This window comes from Rhineura floridana, chromosome 9, assembly GCF_030035675.1.
Source record: "Rhineura floridana isolate rRhiFlo1 chromosome 9, rRhiFlo1.hap2, whole genome shotgun sequence".
Classification (NCBI taxonomy): Eukaryota; Metazoa; Chordata; class Lepidosauria; order Squamata; family Rhineuridae; genus Rhineura; species Rhineura floridana.
Genome location: NC_084488.1, coordinates 108,621,793 through 108,648,575, shown reverse-complemented (window position 1 = coordinate 108,648,575; position 26,783 = coordinate 108,621,793). Strand labels below are relative to the sequence as shown.

The window sequence follows — 26,783 nt, the reverse complement described above, 5'->3', positions numbered from 1 at the left end:
TTTTAATCAAGTGGCAGCAATGCACCTATCTGGTTAGCTTGCTGTATCCTCTCAGTGCACATTAACTAGGTTTGGTTATCTAGCGCCTAGTGGCTGCTGTTCCAGGAGGGCAAATGGGGCACTGCCTCACCAATCTCATTCTTTCCTCAGCCAGTCCCTACCTGCCTACCTTCTTCTAGCTGGTCAGCTGGTGATTTATATATGTGCCATGCTGCAATTCACAGCAGCACCAAAAGGGGCACTGTGAATTGCAGTGTGACAGGGAGGGGAGAACAGTAAGGTTTGGCCATCCATGAGAGGGAATGGGGGAGCTTTGGCTGCCTGTGAGGGGGGAAGGGGTGGGGACTCAGCGAGGTCTAAAGGGGGAAAGTGAGGGGGCTTAGCAGTTGCAAGAGGTGAAAGGGGAAGGTCTAAGGGGTTACCGTGGGGGCAGTTGGGGTTGGTGAGAGGTGGGGGAGTTTGGCGACAGTAGGTGGGGTTGGTGAGAGTAGTGAGCAGGGGCAGCAGCCTGTGATAAACAAAAAAGATTAAGAGGAATCAGTAAAAGAAAGCAAATATATATAAAAATAGACATAAAATGATTCACAACAGAGAACATAATTGCATATAATCATGTCCATTCTTTATTTTGTATATGATGACTTAAATCTCTATTACAACACTTTCTATGATTAAAGGAAAAAGGGGGGTAATTTTGTTTTAAAATTCAACTTTACAAAAAGATGTATTTAACAAACGTGTTGTCTTATCTGAAGATATAGGCAATGCAGTCCTCTACATGTTTATTAAAGTCACACTGAATTAAATTAACTTACTCCAAAGTAAAGGATTGTAGCCTGAAAGATGGTCTAAAACTGTCCATCTTGGTTACTAAATCCTCATAGAAAATTACATATCAACCATCAAATCGTGGACTGAAGCGATCTTTTGTGTGTGCAGAGAAAAGAAATCCCCTAAATTCCTCAATCTGCCTTTTTGTTTAGTGTAAAATATCGACATGAGGGGGGACGGGGGTGTGCTAAAGAATTACATTTATACCAGATGGTTAAAGATATTATAACTCACAGCAGACTCTTAAAATGTTATTCTACTGCCCAGTGTTGGACCCAAAAAGTCAAATAACCTCATGCCTAGCATTCTCCTTGTGCTCAGACAGCCTTGTCTCGTTTGTATCAGTCATAAAGAGAAAACAATTTGACTGCATAATACCAAGTTATACTTGAGACAGCAAGATCCTTTTGTAGTTGTGAGTTTCAAAAGTATCAAAACAGTAGTCATGTGAAACTTATCTTGTGTAAATTTGCACAATGATGCAAATAATAATCAAAGCTCACGCCTCATCCCTACTACAAGACCCTCTCTTATAACACTAGAACTTGGGGACACCCAGTGGAGTTGATAAAACTTCACAAAGTGTAGTTAAACTATGGAATTTGGTCCCACAAAAAGCACTGATGGCCACAAACTTGGATGGCTTTAAAAGAATTAGCTTTACGCTGTATGAATTTGTCTATCAGTTGTCCTAATCCTAATGGTTGTGTTCTCCCTCCACTGTCGGAGGCAGTGTACCTATGAATATCAGTTGCTGGAAACTGCAGGAAGGAAGACTGCTGTTGCGCTGGAGTCCTGCTTGTAGGCTTCCTGTAAGTATCTGGCTGGCCCCCGTGAGAACATGAGGCTGGACTAGATGGACCATTGGCCTGGTACAGCAGGCTTTTCTTCGGTCCAGTTATATATATATATAAAATATATTATATATATCACTCCTTTGTAGCAAAGGAAATGAAGACAAGAGAACAGGCAAGAAAACAACAAAGAATCCCTACTTCCCTAGATACGGCTCATAAATTTCAAACTCAAGACATCTAATTGTAGGGCTGTGACAAACATACTTTAAAAAAAAGAGGTTCACATGCACATGGGATTGCAGCAGTGACTGGAATGTTAGTATATGCCGCAGCTACTCGACTGTTGCTGCCTCCTCCTCCTCCTGTTGGAAACATCCCACCCCAGCTAGTTCCCTCAGGGACTCAGCAACAGTACCACCAGAGGAACCTGGTGGAACAGTACCTCCCTGCATTCTAAGGGAGGATGGAACACTCGAAGCCACAGCTTGCTTTCCTGCCCACCCTTCCTTCTCTCTAGTCCCTGAGACCAAAGCAGTCTGCATCATGGAACTGGTTGCAAGAGGTGGATAGTGAGGGTTTGTTGTTATTTATTGATTTATATACTGCTTACATACAATCATGCCTTCTAAGCGCTCTAGAAGCATAAAATGAATTATAAAGCCAATACACAATTAAAATACTCAACAAAACAATTCCATCAAAACATTAAAAACGTCAGTATTTGTTCCCCAACAAGTCACAGCAGCAGTGGAAAGGCAGTCGTATATGCAGCAGAGTTCCATTTCCTACTACGCTACAGACACGTATACATTAAAAGGAGTAGAGTGCATAGACCACGCTGTGAGTTTTTTTGATGTCTATTGTAGCTCTTGCTCAATCTGCTATGGTGAGACACAGAGAAACAGACCATGGGACAGAGAGAAGTGGCCCCCTCTATTCATGTTTACTCAAAAGAAATCTCACTATGTGTACAGGACTGTAAACCAATATAAAATATAGTATAATAATATTAAAAATAGTTTATATATATATACATATATATACACATACATATATTATATACATATATATACACATACATATATTATATACATATACACACTTTACGTTTTTATTTAATAGTAACAGTGAGTACAATTTTTGTTAGTGTAACTTTTATTAGAGAAGTCCAAAAATTATCTTTCTTAAGGAGGTTCGTAACCCAGCCATTGACAGCTATTAAAAAGGCATGTTTATTTGATAGATTCCCCAGTGCAGGTGAGCAGCCATGTCAATTATGTCTACAAAACGTTTCGTATGTTATATTCAGAATAGTCCAAGAAATTGATTTTTGCTCTGCATCCCCCCTAAATTCCACCCCCCCATTTCCCAACAAGGTCTTATTAGAGGCACGTTTACACAAATTAAATAAGAATGTTTTTAACAATGAAAAACAACATTTTATAATGTGATAAGCTGTTATGCATAACAACAATGCATAACGATGCCACTGATGATAAATATAGAGTGTTTGAAAGGTAAAACATCTCAATTTCAGCTTTGCCAAAAAGCCTCAATTTCATGATGCACAGAACAGGAAGTAGAGAGAAATTTCTTGGAGTTCTTATTATGATTGAAACAAGGTACATGTACACAAGACTCAAAACAACAAACAATTAGAGTAGAAAACAATCTTTTGATTCTTGATTATATGCAAAAGTAATTATGAAGCCTCAAGTAATGTCCGTAGGTATTCTCAGTAACTCTTCCACTTCTTCTTGTAAAGCCTCAGCTTTTTCAGTCAGGAGCATCTGTATCCAAAGACAAAATCTGAAGTCAAATTACCCAGATATTAGAAATGTTTCTGCATGTATTAGTGGGAAAAAGAAAGCTGGCAGTTCTCAAGGTGATGTATGTTTCATTCTGCTGTAGCAGAATGAGATACTCTCAAGGGCAGAATTAGTCTGATCCATACAAAAACTATCACATGCATCTGACAGTTTCCAACATTTTGGCATCCATTGGTGAGATAAAGAAACAGAATCTAGGATGTGGCTATGCAGATGAAAGGGGCAAGGCTTGATTGCCAGTGGCTGGAGTCATCAGGAGCAGGGGTAAGATTTAATCTTTACTCTTACGGCATTTCCACCTATACCTCTATATTTTCTTTCATTTTAGTGAATGCTTGCCAAAAAGAAAACACTGCACTTGTAGACCTAGTTGCAATGAGAGCAAACCCTGTCATCTGTTCCACTTGGCCCTCACTGACAGGAAGCCCACAAGGGGGTTCACTGGCTGTGTGTTTGCAAAGGGATCGCTGGAGTGCCCAGGGATCAATACAAATATACAGGACCCCTCTACAAACACTCCAATCATCGTAATTTTGTTTTTGCAGGCAGTACAATACAAACTTCACTAAGATGGTAGTGAACATTTTCCCCAAAGGGGCAAGCAATTTCCCTTCCAAAGTGTCATCAATCCATTGCTTAATGCCCCTGTGGTTTCTCAGGGAGCCAGCAGATTGTCTTCTTGGAATAAATGCTAGGCTGTTTTGTTCAGGATAGCTTATGCAAAGTTGCTGGTAAATGTAAGCAACAACAATGTGGCCACATTCCAAAAGGGATGGGGATTCTTTATTTCTCCTAGATTCTCTTCCACATCTACTTAAGTTTCCCAAATGGAGAGCATTTTGTTCAGGGCTTTTCATGGACATTTTACCTTTGCAGATGAAACTATTTGTCTGGCGTGACTTCTGGACAAATGCTCAATAGTCTTTACCAGCACTTCTGGATTTGCATTAGCCAAGTGTGCTAAGGTTTTATATCCCGAGTTGTAGAGTTGTTTTGCTCGAGCCTGTGAAAGGAGACAAAAAGCTAATTAAAGGAGAGAACTAGCAGCAAATCCTTTTACCAACACCATACCCTCAGCTCTGCTCTCACTAGCCTTAGTAAAATTTGTTGAGGACATTATAATAGAATATGGCTGTTAGGGATAAATTGAAACCCCCAGTGCTTGTAAAACTGTAATTCACTTGTCCTACCTAAACCAGCTTGGGCTTCACGGGAAATAGAACCAAAGTGGCCTTTATTTGACTTTTGATATAAAATGTCGGTTTATTTCCTGGTGACCTGACCCTTACCTACATTCCAGTGGCTCGCATAATAAAAGCCGGTTTAAGCTGGAAACTTCCCTACTATGCATTTCTGTATCACATTTATGCTTATGGCCTTGCTTATTGTTACAAATGAACCTTGTATAGAAATGTCAAACGCTATTCCAATGTCCCACAAACCTTGACTTGAATTACTCCTTTGATATGTAAGCAAAGTAATATCATGTCTGTCTCCAGTTTAGGGGGGCGCCCGGTTGCAGCTGGGCCTCCCCTTGAAAGTTGCCTTTGTCTGTTTCTGCATAGTGCTTATCTCAAGGACATGCGAAGTATGCAGACATAGAGTCTGGGAGATAGTCTTAATGTTTCCACTCTTGTCCTTCCCCCTGTACCCCTTTACCTCCTTTCATATGCCCCAAAGCTATAACAGTTAGCAATTGCTTCTTTTGTACTATATGATGTGAACCCGATATTGTAAACTTCGGGGTAAGCCTATATAAACTCTTGGACACCAATAAACGAGGTTCCCATGCTGGCCTGCTTCGGCTTGTAAGTATTGGGTCCCCTTTGCAAAGGTTTTTGTCTCGTGTTACTTGATCTCTGATAGTGGGTTCATTTGCACTCAACTCCGCACTCTTCCCGGGTATAATAAGCGTGTTGGGTTTGGACCTAACATGGCCAAAAGAGTCCCAGTCCCAAGGCAAGCACTAAAACAAACATATGTTAGTTTAATATTCAGGGGATTTGAAAATATTTGTTCTGTTATTCTCAGGTATCAACCTTAATGGTTTGTATTTTCAGCAGACACACATGTACTGAAAATATTAAATCAACTGATCATTACAAAGTTTTTAACTTGTCAATCCAGCATTATATATGGGTTTGCACAATTACTACTGTATAAAGAGGGTACAGCAGGTATATCTGTAAATTCACTAAAGAAAACTTTCAACTTTAGAAAGCTCACTTCAGACCTATCTCCCATCTGTCTGATCAATTTCCATAAAAATATTCTCATTTAAAAAAACTACACCAGGCAGCTTTGCTTAATTGGCTAATTTCATTTTGTTCTCTGCCTTGTATTAGAGATCTGTTTGCTGCATGGGTTGCTCTGCAACAAGCCCTGCAAGATCTTTCTGCAATGGCATACATTCCACAAACCTATCACACCCTTTTATTTCTTTATTGCATTTATATACATCCTTTAAAATGTTTATCCCAGCTAAGCAGCTACAACTGGTGGTACATAAAAGAATTGTGAGAGGACAAAAAGAGGCAGAAGAACTTCCTCAGTGCAGCCCACAGCAAAAACCACAATAATTCACGATGGCATATCAAATAGCAGCAAAGATATGTTCCCATACTGAAAGCCATTTCATCTCAAATAGCTAACATGGCAAAGTGAGACTTGCTGAAGCAAGGGATCAAAAGTGAAAGCAGGCAAAACAGGAAGCTTCTGAATACAGCATTTTTAAGTGCTTGCAAATGTGCTGTACCTTTGCCTGGTATTAGGATCCTGCTTCCCTAGAAAACAATTCGTATCAGGGAGTAATAATCACATTTTTAAATTTTGCTCCAATTTTTGAAAAACCTTACAGTCATTCTGGCTTTTTACACTAGTTTGAAGCATTCAGAAATAGATTTTATTCGGGAAAAAACCAGAGTCTGCTAACCTCTAGAACTCCTGCTACCTCCATAAGAGGGATAAGCTCTGCCTTAACACAATAGGTCAGTCTTTTGGTAAGTTCTGTCAAGAGAGCTTTATAAACCCAAAATTCATTCAGCTCCTGTAAGAATAAATTAAAACAAAATTTTAAACATTAACAAAACTTTTATTGCTTGGTTTTGTTTGGAAAATTGCCTACCAAAATCCTGCCAAACTTTTAGAAGATGGAATATTATGCATATGTTATTGTGATGGTTTAGTTGCAGGTAAATTTGATGCAGTGGAAAGTCATGGGGTGATAACTGGGACATTGGAAACGGATTACTTGGCACCATCTTAAAATATAACAAGGGGAAAACAGCAGCCAACATCAACAAATCTTTTGCTCCTACTTGATTGATCTCAATGTAGTTGTTTTTAAATGGGTTTTTAATTAGAGAACATGTAAGAAAACACTGTCATAAAATTACTGTTATTTATTTGAGGATTTGCTATATGTGAGTTAAGTAAGACAGAATACGTTGAATGTAGACTATTTTTAAGAAACACAGCTTTGATCAGTTCTAGAATCAGAAGGGGAACTTGTATGAAACAATTGGGAAAATCTGAATTAAAAAAGAAAGTTAATGTGATGTTTCTGTGTTCCACCAATGATGTATTCAGCTATCATACATTACCTCACAGAAATGCAGAACTGAGGAGGAGAATGAAGCAGCTGAATTAAGGAGGGTTTGAATGGATCCCCGTGATATGTTAAATTTTTCTGCCACATCCCATATGCTGTTCTCTTTTAACAAAGCATGAAGAGCCAGTGACAAGTACAGTCTACTGGCAATGCCAATGTCTACATCCTAAGAGGATATAAAGTATTATTAAAAATTAAATACACAATCTAATGGAAAAATCTTTTACATTTTTCAGTTTCTTTGAATTAGTGGAATAGATAGTTACAGTCCTAAATGTATCAGTTCCCATAACTAAGCCATCACACGCAACATGAATCACATTATAAAAATGATAAATTATAATTATAAAATGTATATATATACACACATACTTTATAAATTATATATAATTATAAAAATAAAGTTTATCTGAACACACAAATTAGAAACAAGCTTCCTTGAATTTACCATTTTGACGGCTATCTCAGTAATCCTTCCCCGCATTATTTTTAGGCACCTGGAATAATAAAGGCATCTTCTTCTTACCTTTTTGACAGCTTGTCCAGAAGCCTTTTTGGTAATAAAGCTCTCTGGCACTCCAACAATGAGAGCTACTTGCTGTTCTACTGGACTCAGCTGACTGTACTAAAAAGTAGAATTAATCTCAGACCTAAAGTGAAGCTACATTATGCAGACAACAGAAAAAAACAGGGCACAATCCATCCCTTCACAGACATAGAGAAATTGGCACTGGACTCAACAGCACCCTGTTCTCTCTCCACCCCCATGAGTGTACAAGTATGCAGACACTACAATTACTGGGAATGAGAGGCCCCCTGCCCATCCCTATAATCCTTTCCAGCCCTCCCTCTTGCCTGGGTGCAAGCTATTAAACAATTCATGTGCAGGAGGTGGGTGGGGAGAAGAACCCTGTGATGATAATTTCAAAGGGCAGCTGCCTACATGTGAAATTAATGGCTTCAAATGTGTTAACAGATAAAACACTCTTGAGGTATATTGTGAAAATTTCACTATCTGCACATAAGCTTCAGTACTTGCCTTGTAACAAATGCAAAGAGAAAACAAAACCCAGGAGTGTAATTTGAAAAGATTCTGTATGTGTATGATTGTTATTTATTTCCCAGGATAGTGAAAGACCTCCAAAGAATTAACCTCATCCATAAATGATTCTTGAAATACACACCTCATTTATTGGCTTGAATCTGTAGTCCTAAAAGACATACTAATTGATGCCTTTGACTTTAACACCAAGTACTTAGACCTCCACTTCAGGAATCTGCTTAGACGTTCTGCTTTTATATCAACTGGCCTCATTAGCTAAAGTTAACCATGGGTGAGCATCAAGAGATCAAATTATTTCTAACTAACATATACCCCATTACTTTCAATACTTTGTCATAGCCAGCATCCAGCAGGATGAGAGAGCAACACATTCCTCTGAGCAAAAGGAACTTCATGGTGCTTATAAGCCCCAGTGGAACAGCGGAAGTTGTTTCTTACAAAACTCCTCTTAAAAGAGCAGTGGCCCAGGCAGCAATAACTACTCACAAGTCTCTCCTCCTGAATCTGCAACAGGGATTCCCATCAGCATGAGTTTTCAATACGGCTGCTGTGGCTTTAGGTGGATTAGCCCAAGAAACAACTTCAGCTGTTCCATTGGAGCTGACAAGAATGAGAGCCTCCTTGTGCTTGCTAAGTTGAGATAGATGGAAGAAAACACCCCCAGAGATGCTAAGAAAGAATATATAATTCTTATTTTTCAAAAAAATCTTACCTGTTTAAAATAGATCATCCAATTTGGGCTACACTGCGGAATCATATCATATGGTGTTGTCAGGTAGAGTAAGTGAAGGTAGCTTTCAAGGATTAGCCCCTCAAGCCCTTTCTTCAAGTCTGCATAGAGCATGTCACAATATGCCAAATCAACAGAACCTAAGATGTATTTAAAGGCAGATATCATACAGGGCCCCACACTCTGTAGATTTATATTTTATTTTCTTCTGACATTTACAAGATATTAGCTGCTGTGACATTTCAGCATGTTGGAAAACCAGTTATGCTCACTACTGAATCTTTCCAGATTATTAAAAACGGCTTGCTTCTCTTTGCAGGAGCCACTGTCAATTCAAAATTTGTATTTCATCCCCACAAACTAGGAACAGCAAAGATCTCCTTGGTTCAAGAGGGTAATAATGATACTGTGGGGAAGTGGCCTTTTCTTATGTCTATGAAATTCTACACCAACTCAGCAGTAAAATGGATTTGCTTGTAGAGGCAAGCATTGTAGAGGATGTAGAGTGTTGCTGCCCTTGTATCCGAATGATGCTGAACAAGACAGGCCTTTGGTCTGATCCAGCAGAATTCTTGTTTCGTGGTTTAGAGTACTGGGAAGTTGCAATTCCTTTGAAATACAGACCAGGAACATGTCTTACATTTTAATGTGTGTGCATTCTACCTCAATAACACAGTTTGAAAAGGTCCCAAAGTTATACTTCAAAAGGAGGACAATATTTTGGGAACAGAAATCATATGCCTTGGAAGTTGAAATGACAAACTAAAGAAAGACTGGATTTGTTTTTATATGTCTGTACAAAATCAGGAGTTGAGATGGGAACTAAGACCCATCTAGGCCAGCCCAGACATTTTGGTGAGGTGAAAAAAATCAAATCCCCTTCCACTTCAGGAAAACAAATGTTTAATTTCCTGCCCCTTAATAGCACTCAGAAGCTGCTTCATGGGAAGGCCACTTCATTTTGCTTACTGGTAAGGATGGTCCTGCCTAAATGAATTTAGCAGATCACATAGAAGTCTTATACCTTTGTATGTGGCTTGACCCAACCGAGTGATCTCTAGATTCTGTCCACCATCAGCGCTTGTTCTCTCTTTTAGGAGTCCATTTTCTTTCAACCACTGCAGCACTTCCAAAGTTACATCCCACAGGCTCTTTTCTTTAGGCAGAAGCTGTGGTTGGACACTAAGCAAGGTTATACGCATGAACTGGTAAACCTCTTCAGGATTGGTTGCTATCTGCAATGAAACACAACAGGGCACATATTATAGTGAAACAGGCAACCCCACTTTGAAACAACAATAGAATTTGGTGTTTTGTTATTCTATCTGGAACTTTATCTCCCTCAGTCAGTCCCCTGAATAAAATCCACTAAATTTCAGAATTACCTTTAATCCAATCAATGATAAGAGTAAGCTCCGGATACCCTTGTTGAACTCCAACAGGAGATTGCTGTAACAGCTTTCTGGAGGACTGTATACCAAGTTTTTGACCTTAAAAAAAAACACAGCTAAGTGAAAATAAGTTATAAAAATGGGACATATTTATCTAATATTCCTAAAATATGACCTTCCCCATTATGTCTTATCAAGAACTTCCCAAGAGCGCTTGTTCATACTGTCTATGCTTGAAGTGCCCTGTTTTGTATTACCTCACAAATCAAGTCATCTGCAGCTAGAAGCAGTGTCTTCTCAGAGACGCCAAGAATTATGGAATGACCCCTTTCAAGGGGTGCAGTTGTGTACTAGTGGTTACATAATATCCATCTACTGAAAAAACCTTTTGGTAGAAGGTGCTCCTGGCTCTTTATGACTCTTTTTGAGTTTTTATGCTGTAGGATATTTCATCCTGCCTTTTGCTATTGCATTTATGTTTTTAGAGTTGTGATTTTGCTTTGTTTGACTACCATTTTAAAGGTAGGTTGCAAGCTATCCTGGGCCATTTTGGAAAGGCATACAAGCTTTAAATAAACATAAAGGACACACAATAGAACTGTTCGCAAAGGATGCTTCTTATCTCTGGAGATCTGTTCCTCTTCATGTTTATTAAAAAGTGAGCCTTTTTCAGTGGTGATTTAAGACAGCAGTTTGGTATTCATTTAATGAATGATGATAAGAAAACAATTATCTTAGCTGTATGAACTTTTTCAAAAAAATATATGCATAAGCAGTTTCATATTTTAAGTATGTGGATTTATAATCAGTATTGTAATTGTTGTATATAGCACCTTTTTGTTAAAGAATGCTATCTGCCCAAAGCCCATGCTAGCTCCTAAAACAATTTTGTAAAGTCAAGATGTTATGGAATGGATGGAAGGATCTGTCAATTTTGTTCCTCTCATTTTTCAAATCTTAAATTCAGTTCTCCACATTTCTGCAATTTGTGATTTTTATTTTTTTAAAAAAATTCAGCATTTTAATGTGAATTCCTCCTAATGAACACATTTTTATATGCAGTTTTGACTTATGAACACTTGTTTGCAAGCAATTTCTCCTAAAGCAATGCTATTTTTACTAATATATTCATTATTATGCACACTTTCACCTAATATATGCATTTTGGTAAACTTTGGTTGGGGAACTGCATCACAAAAGTTGGACACGTGCCAGTTTCAAAGGATGGCTGTGCTTCACTTATTATTGTTTCAGAAAATGTAATTTTGATAGATTCAGCTTTAAACACAAACTGAACTGAATTCTTCCCCCATCCCTACAGGATAGTGATGCTATTTTATGATGAAATACCACTGGTTTTCAAGGAGAGGAACTGGGCTTTGCTTACCTTATAATAAAGAAAAGTGTCCTTAAATATACTCCCTAAAAGGATGATCAAACTATTTCAGAGCAACCTTGTGTTTTAAAAATTTGACCTTCACCCTATACTATACAATCAACTTATCCCAATTAGTCAGAAGTGTGAAAGTTGCCAAATTGTTTTGCTTAACTTACTAGATCCTTGTCTTTCTCTTGCATGATAAGAATGCTTTCACCGGCTTTGTCAATACCAGCACGACCAGCTCTGCCAATCATCTGCTTATACTGGTTTTTCTTCATGAATTCTGTTGCAACATATGGAGCTCTTAAAATAACCCTAAGGAAACATTGCAAATATATTTTAATTATAATTATTATTAGTAGTAGTAGTATATTAGATTTATATCCTGTACCTTCCTCCAAAGGAGCCCAAGACAGCAAATGCATCAATACAATCAATACAATACAATGAATGTACAAAGAATATGTTTTCTGAAACAATTTATTACTGAAATATAGGAAACAAACTGCATCAGATTGTTAGAACCTCAACATTCCTCAGAATTGTTAAAAATGCATACTATTTCATGAATGGTAGGCTAAAGTGGTGAATACAGCTAAGTTATACAAATTTTTATTTCAAAGAAACTTTTGACTTTAGAGCATTATTTATTTCTGAAAAAAGCTCAAAAGATACCAAGACACCTGCCTAGCATAGTGTTCAATGAGGGAAAGCAAGAGCATCCTTAATACGCAAACTCTAGCCTTCTGTCAGGTTGTCTGCTGGGTGCTATTGAGACAATAGACCAAAACGCATAAGCTACATCCAAGTGTCTATGTTTCAGATAGGAAGTTAGATGGGAATTACTGAGTAGGGTGCTGGTGAGTAGCTAAGAACATCCTTGAATGGTACCCTCAAAAAGCTAAAATCCTTTAAGACTAATCCTGCAAACTCTAATCAATTTTCCTTCATGGTTGCCAGAAGTAGTGCAAGGAGGAATCACTTAAGAAAGAAATGAGACTGGAAAGGGAAGTTTCTAGCAGTGGCCACATTTGAGCCCAAACAAAAGGAGTAAGACAGCATCTTCTGAGCAGAAGTACAAGAGGCTGAATTTAGGCCTTGTGCATACTAACAACAAAGAAGGTAATGAATCTGTTTCTGCACCATACCACTTCAGACTCCTGGCTCACAGGACAGAATGCTCTGCTGTGCAAAGTATTTCCCTATGCATAGAATACTGGCATGTCATGAAAAGGGAAAGAACCAATGCCTGATCGCACATTTTCTGTGTTCAGGGATATTTTTTTTTACATGGAGGAACATTCATTTATGAGCCTCACTGCAGTCTGAAGTGCTGTTGGTGAGAGCTCCAGAAGACTAGTTCAGCCTTCGGTTGTGCTCCTGAACCTTTTCATCTGGAATTTCTGGACACATGTTCCTGACTGAAGGAAATGTTAGAATTCTTTTTATGCTCCACATGATTAAAAAAAATATCACTTTATTTATTTATTTATTTATTATTTGATTTATATCCTGCTCTTCCTCCCAGCAGGAGCCCAGGACGGCATTGTGCCAGTTTAGGCTTTAACAAACCCAATACAAGTTGTCTGAAGATTAACCTTCTGGCTGGCAAGTTAACTCCAGCAGCAAGGGTAGATGTGCAGGTAAGGAGACAGAGGATGCCCGAAGAGTAAGCTTCTTCTATCCATTTTCTTTCATCACTGGTAAGGCCACTATGGTGATACGCAATTCCATAGGGAATAGTTCGCTTCAATACTGGACAAAGTCTTCCATTACAGATGTTTGCCAAAACTGCAATAACATCATGTTTTTCTTTCTCCTTGAGCTTTTTACAGTCTCTGGGAAAGAAAAGTAAACTTAGATTATTCTTGTATACCAACTACCTGGGACCTGTGTACATAAGAGGCTGTCACTTCATAATTTCCCACCAACGTGGCCTTTTTCATCTATTCCAAGATGACAAAGGAATGGTCAGTGACATCATCTGAAAGCCATGCAAGACCAAGAGTCAGTGTAGATGTAAATGCTCCCCAGCCTTGGTTAAGGGACTGAGAATATTCTACAGGACTGAGCATTCCCTTGGCAGGGCAAATGTGAGATTATTTATTTATTGCATTTATATCTCACATTTTTTCCAAGGAGCTGAAGGTGGCGTACATGGTTCTCCCCCTCCCCATTTTATCCTCACAATAACCCTGTGAGGTAGGTCAGGCTGAGAGGCAGTGACTGGCCCAAGGTCACCCAGTGAGTTTCATGGCTGAGTGGGGATTTGAACTGTGGTCTCCCAGGTCTTAGTCCGCTAATTGCTACATCACACTGGCTCCTGGTCAATGAGATTATACAGTCAGATTATGCTGACTGTATCGCAGATTATTCCTGGCCTTGCAGTCAACACTAAAATTATAGAAACGGAAATTTGCGATCCTGGGCTTTTGAAACCGTGATGTGCAGCGATATTTAGGCTCAAGCCCTGTTAAGAGACTCCCCCTACTTTACTGCCTATCCAGATAGGAAATGTTGCTGAATGTTTGGTTTGCAGCTCTGTTATAAATGCAACCTGGTCCACTTTTGAGATCAAGTCTTAAATTTTTTATGGAAGTAAACTGTTACCTACTTCAGTAAAAGACCAGGTTGCTGCAGTTAATGAATGGAGTGTATGGCAGGCGAAAAAAACCTTAGCAATGTGTTAGTGGCGGGGAGTAGTCATTCTTAGTGCAAAGACTGGGGAAGTACAAGTATGCTCATGTGTCCCTATTTTAATCTCTCAACTATTGGAGGGTATAGCTAAAAAGAAAAGAGAAAAAAGATGATGAGCTCCCACCGTCAAATCTTTCCAGTCTCAAGCATTAATACCCCACCTGCATCCATAACTATGGCCAGATGCTATGTTTGTTATGCTGTGGTTAACAGTAACCAGAATAGCTCCTAACCCAAAATATGCAACCAGCTTCAATCTCTAATTTCAAAACCTAGGTTAAGAGTGAATCCTGATTACTGTTGATGCCCTTGCAGGGGTAACACCAAGCCACAGTTAAAAGTAGCACAGACAGAGCAGAAAGAACATGTACTTAAGGTGGGAGGACACACAGCCTCATTGAGATATAATGATCTCAAATGTATAGCCTTGTTTATTAATCTGAGTATGAGTCATGTGCCAGTGTGCTCCTCCTCCCTTTACGTACCCTGCTTTGATGCCAAAGGTGTGGTTCATTTAAACCATGATCCTGGTTTCATATCCTGGTTTGGAGAAGCCCTTAAACAGGCCCAGCACCAGCAGGAGGCCAGGTTGGGCACAGGCCCAAGGGCCCCTGGGGTTCAGAAAGGCCCCTGCCTGAGTCTGCAGGCTGGGAGGGTAGAGCTTTGCAATCTGCACCAGTGTATGGTCACGGGGCATGATTTATGGCCTGGGTTACGAGCAGGAGCTCCACACTCCCAGAAAACACCCCTCCGATGCAGCCGGTGCTGGCTTAAATAGGCTGCCCTGCCTCTCATGTTACTACATCAGCGTGGGATGCACTGATGGGATGAAGTAGGTGGCAGGGCAGCCAGGCCTATTTATGGATGCACTGGCTCCATGGGGAGGGGGTGCCTGAGGATCCCCTGATGCCTGGCACCAACCATGCCCTTAAATGAATTTCCCAGTTTGGACATAAGGGGAAACTGTGTTTTAAGAAAACGAGATAATTTTGTTGAACTTAAGCATGAGAAGTTAGGAGCAATCACACAAGGCACATGACTTGTTCATCATCAGCAATCAGATCAGCACTATGTATGACTAGGTCAAGAAGAGAAAATGACAAACAAAGGGATCATGGGATCAACTTTATACTGAATCAGACCACTGATCCACCTATATAATAGGCATTGTCTACATTGTCTGGCAGCTGCTATTAGACAGGGGTCTTTCCCAGCTCTATCTATCAGCTCTCTAACATGGACCTTATGCATTCAAAGCTTGTGCTCTACCAGACTGTTATGGCCAAAGATAGTAAAGACAGAATCAAAATAAAAATTGTAGGACCTGAAAAGGCCTAAAAGGTCTCCACTCATCCTGTGGATCCTCCTCTGATCCCAGGTAAATAGGAAAGAATGGCGGTGCCTTCACCTTACACCAAAGAGATAACTCCCTTTGTTGTTACACCTTGGAGAGTAACTGTGATGGCCATGGACAGAAATAGCATCTGCCCAGAAGCTTATGCTCAAACACCAACCATTTTTAAAAAGCTTTAAAAAAATGAACAGAGTGACTTTGTTCTATAGCCAAGCATAGGAATTATAAACCTATAAACTGCATAAAGCAGCAAGCAGTGGAGTTAGTGAAGCCAGTGTCTAATATATTTGTCAAGGGCAAGTGGTTCTTTTGCCAGAAAGATACCACCATTCAGAACATATAGTTCTAGATCCTTAAGACAGGCAAATCAAGCGGAGAGCATACAGGGTTAACACAGCCATATGTTGAAAAAACAAGCCCATCCTATTATGCTGCCTCCATGTTAGAACATTACTGCAACTAATATTAAAAACATAGGGTTGGGGGCCTGGTAAATAGCCTGGGAGCATCTGACTAGGCAGCATTCCTGAAGCTAATAATGTATAAGCCTGATCAGTCCCTTGGATGGGAGACCACTGGGTGCCCCAATTAACAGCAGAATGCAACAAATATTTTTACAAGGCATAGGACTGGAATAACTTAGACATCCTGAAGTGATATGTGTCACAGTAGAGCTAAGTAATTCCTAATCTCTCCCTGAGTGTCTCTGACACATCACAGAATTCCATGATACTACAAAGCTTGCTAGTCTTGGTGCAATAGTACCATCACACCCTGCAGTACTCTTGATTACTTTATTTGCAAAGCAAAGGAACAGGCCTCTACATCAAGACTAATAAATTCTCAAGGCTAATGGTAAAAATACTATTTTAGCAACTGGAGTACATGCAGGAAACATACCTGTTCAAGTGCTTGCATATCATTTCTGCTACATTTTCACAGTTCTTTTTAGTGGGACAGAAGACAAGGCAGGAGTACTTCGGAATAACTTCTGTGACCAATGCAATAAGATGGTCAGGGTCTGTCTTCTGCAGACCAGCAGAATACTAAAAGATTACACAGATTTGTTTCTAGTCTGGATTAAGTTATGTGCTTCAGTTTATCCTGATATGAATGCAAAACTTCAAAGATACATATTTGACAAGTTATAAATATGTCCATGACTGAAGCTTCAGTTTTAAATCGTTGAAGGTGTTTGTTTTTCAACAGACAAACAATACAAAAATGGCACTTGATTCTTTGTCACTTTAGTATTTCCCACCTAAGGATACTAGAAACACACACAAACAGCAAAACAGTTCTCGTATGCAGAGCAAACAATTCATTTTTTTAAATAAAAAAGCTAAAAACACACTGACTTATATGTGGTATTTTACAGCCAATTATTTGTGCCAGACACAAGGAACAGCATGTTGCTAGAATATATTGCTGTGCTTAGTGACTGAATGTTAAATTATCCACAGAAAAGCTTTGCGCACTTATCTGCATTACCTTGAAATCAAGGAGACGTGAAAATGTAAATCCATTTTCAGCTTTGCTATCAACTTCACAGATGCTGTCTCGTATTTTAACATATTCTTTCAGTTCCACCTATATTAAAAAATATATAAATAGAAAATCAGAATGCTACTTGTACTGATAAAAAAATCAGACTATGGATGCAATGTGGAAGGTGCTTTAAAAAGGGAAGAGAAATTTCCTAATGACACAATCAGCCACAAGTTAAGAGTAGCTTATTTTGTTAATTATATGCATTATTCTTTCCCCCTCCTTACCAGTCTGAAAATGACAAATCAATTCAGACACTTCCTGGAATTATTGTGTCAGGTGCTTTTAAGTTTTGTAAATTACTTTCCCTAGATTTGTTTTGCTAAGCGTAATCAGTAAATACATCTTCTCCATTTGCCACAATGGTAATTAGAAGGTAACACAATTTTAAGACCTTTGGCCATATAAGAATAAACATCTGAAAGACTAATAATGGATGGTACCTTCATTTTCAAGGTACATGAAAAGGTACATTAAACCTTTGGAAACAAAAAAAAATACTATAGTGCACCAAATTAATGGCCTAAGAAGCTCAGAAAGAAAGAAAAATACTTTCTCAGTTTTTATGAGTTCAAGTTGTAAATATGCAAAATTTACTTGCAAGAAAGTTTAACTAGTTATCTCTTGTCAAATACATACTGGTCTGAAATTACTGGTGTAGTACTCTGCTTTCAGGAACTGCTGCAGGTCTCCAACATTGTTTAAAGTTGCACTCATTCCAATAATCTGAGTGGTTTCTATATAAAATATAAATATGGACTGAAACATTAAATATTTATAATTAACAATCTGACACTGAGAATCAGAGTATTAAATATCAAATAAAAACAGCAAAGCAGAGTCACAGTATCCCACACTACAAATAAAGCAAGAGAACCATTTTCTTCATTAGATTAATACCAAGAGCTGCATCCACCTCAGAACCAGTCTTTTACCATTTTTGACCAACTGTACTGAATACTGTTAAGACAGAAGCAACAAAATACAGCCTGAATGACTCTAAAAACTCTAAAGTTCCTAAGCCTAGAAAGTACATAATAAAATGTTGGTATGTCTGTCTGCAATCACATTCACATTTAGCAGGCAACAATTTCAACGGAAATCAGTGGGACTTACTGCCAAATAAAGACACGTAGCACAGCTGGCCCTATTGTTAGGCAGTGTGGCAACTGCCACGGACAGCAGTGGCCATTCCTCCCAAGCCAAGCTTTAGCTGTGCTTTCTGTTGGAGGACAGAATTGTGTGTCCTACATGACTTGTTGATTCCCACGCTCGCTCCCTCCTAGCATATACTGTAGCTTGAAAAGGTGACCAAGGAAATCTCAGTATATACAAGGATGCTAGCCAGTTCTTTTAATTTGTGCTTCTCTTTATTTATTTAAGCTTCATGTTGCTTAGAATTATTTCAACAGTGATGAATGAAATATGAATGATGAATTATACTATTACACAGCCAAATCTTGTAAGATTTTAGAATTGCTGGAATTGAATTTGTAATTATTTGAGTTCTAGACAGTATGCAGAAATTACTTACTGCTTGTATAGAGAATCTTTGCGAGAGTCATTTCTAGAATAGCCCCACGACTTCCTTCTCCAAGCATGTGCAACTTTGAATTAGAAAAAGGTATAAAGAAATTATGAGAAGAGGAAGGAATCTGAGTGGAAACCGAAGAACCTCATGACTATTATTATGGAGGTCAGATTCCTTTGGCATACCTACTTTTAAGTTGGAGGCAAAGGGCTTCTCTGGCATACAACAAAATGGCACAAGTTTAGCCCAAGGGACAACAGTTTTTTAAAGGGTATTGAAGGAAGCTGATTACATAAAATGACTAATTTTGTCTGTTACATTTTGTTTGGTTACATTTTGTTTTGGTAGTGACTGGAGATTGAATGCAAGTAACACAACTGATACAGTATTCACAAGCCAAGCAATACTGGATAAATGGCAACCCTGCAGTAACAATGACTGGAAAATCTTACGAAGCTTTTTGGAAGTTAGTAGTTGAAACAAACTATAGTTAAATATGAATGACCAGTGTGCTGGTGCATGGTGCTCAAAAGCTCCTATCTGTCTCCTGCTGCACTGCCAATGAAGCAAGATAAGCTTGGCTTGTTGTATTTGTGATGCGGCAGCAGGAGGAGTGAGGAAGAAGCCTATGGGAACTTCTGAAGGGCAACTAGCATGCCGGTCATTCACATTAAACCGCAGTTTGTTTCAAACAATGGTTTCATGTGAAGGGTGATCTCGACAAATGTATTATTAATATGAATATATATTTCAGAAAACTATAGCACCTTTAATCATGCTAACTCATGAGAATATGATTAGTTCCCAATACAGTCTTGAATATATTTCAACCTATTAAGGGATTATTTTTAAAAACCTTGTACCCATTAATATAAATCAGCATCACAGTACAACTTTTATGAATTACAAATGAATTAGAAGTATTTAAAAATGGCCTCAAGAATTTTATAACAAACCTCATCAACTACAACAAGGCCCAGGTCACTGATTCGTCCTGTTTCAATAAAGGAATTCACCAGGCTGTGCCCTCTCTCAATAGTAGCAATGTACAGGGATTTCTTTAATCTTCTTTTGACTGGAGGAATCCTTCCTTTACTTCCAGCATATTCTTCAACCAGAAAACCTAGTTCCATTCCAAAACCTGACAAACCACCAACCTATCATATAATAAAAATAACACAAATGTTTTGGGTTTTTTACAATTAGTATTATGATTAAAATCTTAAACTAATAAGAATATGTTAGTCAGTAGTTTATGACAGGTCAGCTCCCATATGCAAGTTTTATTTCACAGCTATTTTTACAAGAATGTTTAAGGTCAAGTAAGGCTTGTATCCAATGTAGCGGAAGTAAGCATCCTATCAGTACAAGGATTTCCACTTGCATAATGGGACTTTCCCATCTACCGCCCCCACATGCACCCTGTGCCCTCCCCAAATCTCTTCTGGAGGGTTGGGAGAACCCCTAGAACATATTTAGGTGATGCATACAAAACCCTATTGCTTTCACACCTTCTCCTGGACTATAGCCACATAAGGCAAGATCATTAAAACATCCATTTGTTTGCAGAGTAATTCTCGAAGAATTAAAATTTCAGCTACAAGCGTTTTTCCACCACTGGTTGGCAAAGAGTATATTAAATTCTTTCTCTGTTGCAATGATTCTAATGTTAAACAAGTGTGCTGCCAATCTGTAAAATAAAACAAAAAATTACTCACACTCCTCTCCTATTTTATTTGCTGTGATTCAAGATCAAAATAATGTTATCCTTTGGAATTCTGAAAAGGTTTTTCTTTTAATAAAACATGGAATGCAACACTTATAGAAAACTGTTCAAACTTTTATCATTTAAAAACCATCTACAGCATCAGTTCTGATGGGATCGAGATTATATTCACCTAGAACTTGGCAGTGCAACATTACTATATAGACATAATCTCAATGTACTAGTTTAAATTCAAATGTAGTTAGATACAGCTCTTACAGAACTGTATAGATGAAATACACAACTACATCATCATCAGTATGGCACATGGTATCACATCTTAAAAAGGCAATTAGAATGGCAACTCCAATAAAATTTTAAGAAATTGCACTTAGTGAAAACAAGCAGCTGCTTTTTTTATGAAATGTAAATGTGGAGGCACTTGAGCTTTTGCCTAGAAATTAAAAATTGCTGCCAAAGCAGCTACCATTATGGGAATTGTCAGCTATGCAGCCTTCTGTGGAAAGATATGGTTCCAGGATATGGACAACAGCTGGCCCATCATACATTGTAAGTGAAAATCTTGATGTTCAGAATACTCTGTATGTGATAGATCAACTACACTTAGGTCATTCACTCCCTTCCAGGTGCTGCACTATTTGGGATGTCATGATCTTTTGTCTTTGTCAAATTCCCAGCTCATTATACATGGTTTCTGCTGATATCCCTGTATTGGTTTCGTTGGCATCTGTCAGAACACTTTGTAAACTTTGTGATAACAGTCATATTGGAACTGGCAGACATTTTTTATTTCTAGGCTAAAACTGAAGTGTCTCCTTGCCTACATTTCATCAGTACCATGTTACCTATGTATATGCAAAAATACATGCTAACTGCAGCTTTCCTCTGGATTGCCATGCTACTAAATGTACCATAAGAATGGAAATGCAACCTGCATGATCTCTGCTGATATACTAGGGACTCTACGGCTAAAGTTTAATGTCATGTAACTTTTTCATATTTTCCTTGTCTTTAACACACTTTCACAAATGTAAGTCCACTTGAATACCATGCACAAAACAACAAAATCAGTTACACAAACATAAAATGCAAATCATGTACTGAATTGGAACATCAGCAAAGAATCTAATACTACAACAAATCGTACTACCACACTACAACAAGTAGGATTACCATAAAGCTTTTCAATTCCTCTGAACTGTATTAGCAGCTCCTTGACTTTGGTGGGCAAGCCATAAAAAGGACCAATATCAACAAAGGAAGCAGAGCTAGTTTTCTCAGCAACACCAATCTCTTCAGATAGAACAGCTTCTTTGAGTTGTTTATTTTTAAACACCAGGGAAGTTGGAGCTCTGGCATTCCCAGTCATTGAGCTTTTGAGATGATCTTTGAGACTTCTCCTATTTGGTTTAGACAAAGAACTTGTAGGCGGTTCATAATCTTTTTTATCATTTTCTGTATCATGGCAATAAGGTATATCTAAGATCTTCTCAAGACTGTCATTCAAGTGAAATGATCTTTCTTTTACATTTACTGCTTTGTGAGGATGAGCTAAGCATTCTTCTGATTTTTTAAGAAATAAAAGTTGTGATGATGGCAGGTTTTCTATACTATCATCACTGCTATCCTGCTGCTCTTTCATAGTTCTCAAAAAATCATACTCTCTTCTGTTTCTGGAGTCAGTAGTAGTTTTTGCAACTGAAAGTATCTGAGCCATATTCTTGGCATTTTGTAGCTCAACACCTCCACATACAGGCTCCACAGCAGTATTGCAATCTAAGTTTTTAATATCCAGGACACCATCAGTAGACTGCATGTATCTTTGCTCTATATTATGTACTTCAGCTAACAAAGAGTTGTTGCCAGAAAAGCTGTCATAGTCCCCAAACATTTCCTCTTCACTGTCAACGTACTGCAAGAAAGAAAGCTCTGAATGAGATTTTATAGTATTTAGTGTTTCTGTACAGCACCTTAAAGAGTTTAAGGCACTTCAAGTTCAAATACATTATCTCAATAAACCTTACAGCAATCCATTAGGGTAGAACAGTAATACTATGCCCACATTACAGAAGGGGAACTAAGACTGAGAGTTTATCAAAGGCTATCTAATAAGTTCTTCGATGAGACAAGTGAATCCACTTTTTTTTAAAAAAAATAGCTCCATCTTTAATAGCATCCTAAATTAAAATTAAGTAGTGAGGTTTTTCCTATTACTGTCTACACGCTTAAACAGCTTCCTCTAGTTAGTTAGTTAGTGACTATTGTTAAAAATGATGGAAAAGAGCCTGAAAAAACCAGAGCAGCCCTACTGAGGTTTGAACTAGGGGTTTCTTGGCTCTCATGCCACTATCTCAGCACAATGCAATGGGAATCTAGTTCAAACACTGTCAAAATTTACCTAGTACACATCAGATTCTTCAACTTAATGTTTAAACTAGATTATTTCAATGGTAAAATACACAGCATTGATGCCTTTTACTTGCCAGAAAGTCAACTGGCTCTGAAAAGCACTCATAGACCATTTATAAAAGAGATTTTGGAGTCTAACTCCTACTATCACTGTTGTCAAAATTTGTTTATAACTGAAGTCCCACAGATTCAGAGCTGGAAGAGCTTGGATAACATTACTATAGTGTCCTCCTTTGAAAACGGATTCACACATTTTTATCTCCTTACAGATTAGCACGCATTGCCAGTATGCCAGAAGCAGAGAGCAGGAATAGTGCTCCAAGTTGAAGCCAAATGTTGCAAAGATTAGCATCATTGTGAATGACAAAATCCACAAAACACATTGTTGCTTTTTTAGCAGAATCAAACTTTACATTCCTTTCACAAAAAGGACTGTTACCACTAATTTTTCCTGATGTTAGTGGAAGCAAAATAGCTTGACACAAATATCACACAAAACATCTCTAGTCTTTGCAAAAGTATTGTTGACTGTTACTAAGCTCTTTTTAAGGCAAAGAAAGATTATCCTTCACATAGCAATCTGCATCTACAACTTGCCAAAATTTTCTTCAGCTTAGTCTACACAATGTAATTGAGTGAATTCTTTTTATATATATTTGGAGCATACATATGTGAAAACATGGACCCATGTTTCAATGAAGATGTGGTGGGAGAAAAATATGCAAATGTTGTTGTTATGTGCCTTCAAGTCGATTATGACTTATGGCGACCCTATGAATCAGTGACCTCCACAAGCATGTGTCGTGAACCACCCTGCTCAGATCTTGTAAGTTCAGGTCTGTGGCTTCCTTTATGGAATCAATCCATCTTGTTTGGCCTTCCTCTTTTTCTACCCCCTTCTGTTTTTCCCAGTATTATTGTATTTTCTAGTGAATCATGTCTTCTCATGATGTGTTCAAAGTATGATAAGCTCAGTTGCATCATTTTAGCTTCTAGTGACAGTTCTGGTTTAATTTTTTCTAACACCCAATTATTTGTCTTTTTCACAGTCCTTACAATTTCAGTCTAGACTCTAGTACACAATGGGATAAAATCTCACTGAATTCAGTGGGAATCACTCCCAAGTAAACATGCTGAGGGACACACTGCAAAACATATGGGATTTGACACCAACTGAACAAGTACAGGGCACTCTTAACCCTCAGTGTGAGGAATACTAGCAGCTCAATCCTATGCATGTTTAATGAAATGGGACTTGCTCCCAAGTAAGCATGCACAGGATTGCAGCCAAGGCCTCATTGCATTCAGTTACGGCCACACAGCAAGAAGATCCAATGATGTATGTGCATATCAGACATGAACGAACAGTAGAAAATTCAGCTCACCATCTGAAAACTAGTACCATAGCTAAGTTACAAGTTTATTTATTTTAATTAAAACATCTTCATACCATCTTGAAGTTCAAAAAATGTACAGGCTGGTTTACTTACTTGGAAATAATTCCCAGAGTTCTCAGTGGAGCTTAGTCCCAAGTAAGTGTACAAAGGATTACAGTCTCAGTTGGACTGGTTCTGTGGCTAAAGGCTTTTTAAAAAATGTTGTTCTAATTCAGTGGCTAAAATTTATGATTTTTAAATTAGGTGATAACCATGTGTATTATTTATTTTCTACCATTTATATCCACCTGGTTCCCAGGTGGTCAGCCATTCACAAACCAGAACCAAACCTGCTTTGTTTCAGCAAGGTAGTGGCCCCATGTGCTTCTAGCCATACCCTGGGTTGTATTATTATTATTAATTGAGTTTATATCACACCGTTTCTCCCAAATACTCTTGTATGTTGCCTTGAGGGCAGGGATGTAGTTGTCCAGGTTCTCAGGGGATCTTACACCCCATACTTCTTTAGGAGCAGGGTCCCAGCAGGGCCTCTGTGCCTCCAGCATCCTACGAGGCAATCATCATGAAAGGGGAGTGTGTTAGTCACTGAGAAGAGTCTTCTAACGAGCTTCCTTGTCCTTTCCTACTGATTGGAATCAATCAGAGTAAAAGCAGTTGAGTCACCAATTGAGAAGACTCTTCTCAGCAACTACCCTTTCATGCTTATTGGCTCCTAGGGATGTATGTTGTTGTGGGAGAAAGCATTAACAAAAATCTCATTCTCGATCTAGCAGCAAAAAGGAAGGGGGGAAGGGGTCATCGCTGTGACTGACATGAAGGGACCCTGCACTTCTGAATTTGCCACTACACTACTGCTTGAGGGGCTTTGTACACAGAAAGCCTTTGGTCTATCTATTATTATTATTGAATTTATTAGTCGCCCATCTGGCTGGTTCACCAGCCACTCTGGGCGACGTACAGCATAAAAACAGTACATTAAACATTAAAATTTAAACAACAGTAAAAGCCTAGGCCGTTCCAAAAGCTTTTCTGAAGAGCCATGTCTTCAGGGTCTGGCGGAAGCTCATCAGAGAAGATCTAGATCAGTATTGTCTATTCTGACAGGCACTGCCTCCAGCTGGAGATGTCAGGAATGAACCTGGGACCTTCTGCATGCAAAGCAAGATACTCTGCCACGGGGCTCCTCTGACCTTCCCTTTGTTGCGCTGAAAGGTGGCACAAAAATAAAAAGTAATGTAACACAGCAGATTCGCCTTCTCATTCCATTTGTGCCACATCTGGGAAAGGAACACTTTTTCTTGCTGATAAGCCAACGCCACTTAACACTTTTGACCACGTTGCGCTGCGTTTGACAGGTGCCTTGTGGTAATTATCCCTTAAGGTTTTTAATACAGTCGGCCAAAGAAGAGCCCGTAGGTACTAAATAAATGTAATCGTCATCATCATAGTGTTGTTTAGGCGAAGGGCTATGGCTCAGCGATTGTGCACATGCTTGCTTTGCATGCAAAAGGTCCCAGGTTCAATCCCTGGCATCTCCAGGTAGGGCTGGGAATGTTCCCCGTTTGAAATCCTGAAGAGTTGCTGCCAGTCAGTGTAGACAATACTGAGCTCGATGGACCAATCGTCTGACTCAGTATAAGGCAGCTTCCCATGTTCTACAAGAGGCTCCGGAGAGGATCAGCCCAGCCTAAGCAAAGAGAGCTATCCAGCCCCGTTTTCGGCACCTCAGGCTCCGGTTCTTCCTCCACTTCCCCGGAGCTCAGCTTCTTGCGATCCGGCGGCGATCCGGAGCAAGTCTGGGCGCGGCTGCTCCTTCTGCCAGCCGAAGCGGCTCCTGGCCGTTGCCTTTTTTGTCGTCGCTCCCGTGGCCTCTTCACAGCGACCTCGCCGCCCTCCATGAGGCAGCCGCATAGCCTACACCTGGCTTCCCGCCGAAGTCAGCCAGTTCCGCAGAACCTGTGAGACCCGTTTCTCCTGAGAGGAAGCCGCGGCTCCATTACCCCCCTTCTTCTTCCCCCTCAACAAAAAGGAGCTGTCCAGCTCTCCTTTAGCCCGCACGAGGACTGTACCAACAACTGGAAAGGAGGAGGGGGTGGAAGGGAATTACTTGAGATCAACAACCCCACTCTTCTCCTCTCCCCTTTAACAGTAATTATTCTATACCGCGGGACAAAATGTTAACGCGGCCTTCGTTCGCCTTGGTACGCGGGGTTTTTTTGGACTACAATTCCCATCAGCTCTAGCCAGCGCCACAGTGCTTGTTGGTGCTGACGGGAGTTGTAGTCCAAATCATCGGTACGGCGTTAGGTTGGCCGAGGCTAATGGGATGTTCGTCACTTCCCGTTCCTTCCACTGACGTGACCGAGAGAAAATACAAAAACGGGAGATGAAGGGGGAGGGGAAAAGGATATAGAATCAAGACCCGAATGCTTGTTGACAGACGCGAGGGGGAGGGGCCAAGAATATAACATCGTGCGGCGATTGGTTGT

At 39.2% G+C, this 26,783-nt stretch overlaps 1 protein-coding gene across 3 annotated transcripts; it reads right to left on the bottom strand.

Moving 5' to 3' along the window:
• Window positions 1-619: 619 nt before the first annotated feature.
• HELQ (helicase, POLQ like) lies at window positions 620-26,618 on the bottom strand. Of its 3 annotated transcripts, XM_061583140.1 has the most exons (18): window positions 26,019-26,618; window positions 21,662-22,400; window positions 20,274-20,452; window positions 19,719-19,919; window positions 18,766-18,838; window positions 17,871-17,968; window positions 17,175-17,273; window positions 16,584-16,729; window positions 13,231-13,470; window positions 11,806-11,947; window positions 10,246-10,350; window positions 9,885-10,095; window positions 8,843-9,000; window positions 7,594-7,692; window positions 7,060-7,233; window positions 6,390-6,503; window positions 4,326-4,460; window positions 620-3,418 (listed from the first exon to the last, which is right to left on the bottom strand). In XM_061583140.1, exons 1-18 carry the CDS (start codon window positions 26,190-26,192, stop codon window positions 3,341-3,343), a joined length of 3,165 nt encoding a protein of 1,054 aa, XP_061439124.1. In that variant the 5' UTR covers window positions 26,193-26,618; the 3' UTR covers window positions 620-3,340. The 3 variants fall into 3 exon arrangements, with proteins under 3 accessions (XP_061439124.1, XP_061439125.1, XP_061439126.1); XM_061583141.1 differs by lacking the exon at window positions 7,060-7,233; XM_061583142.1 differs by lacking the exon at window positions 13,231-13,470.
• Window positions 26,619-26,783: the final 165 nt, after the last annotated feature.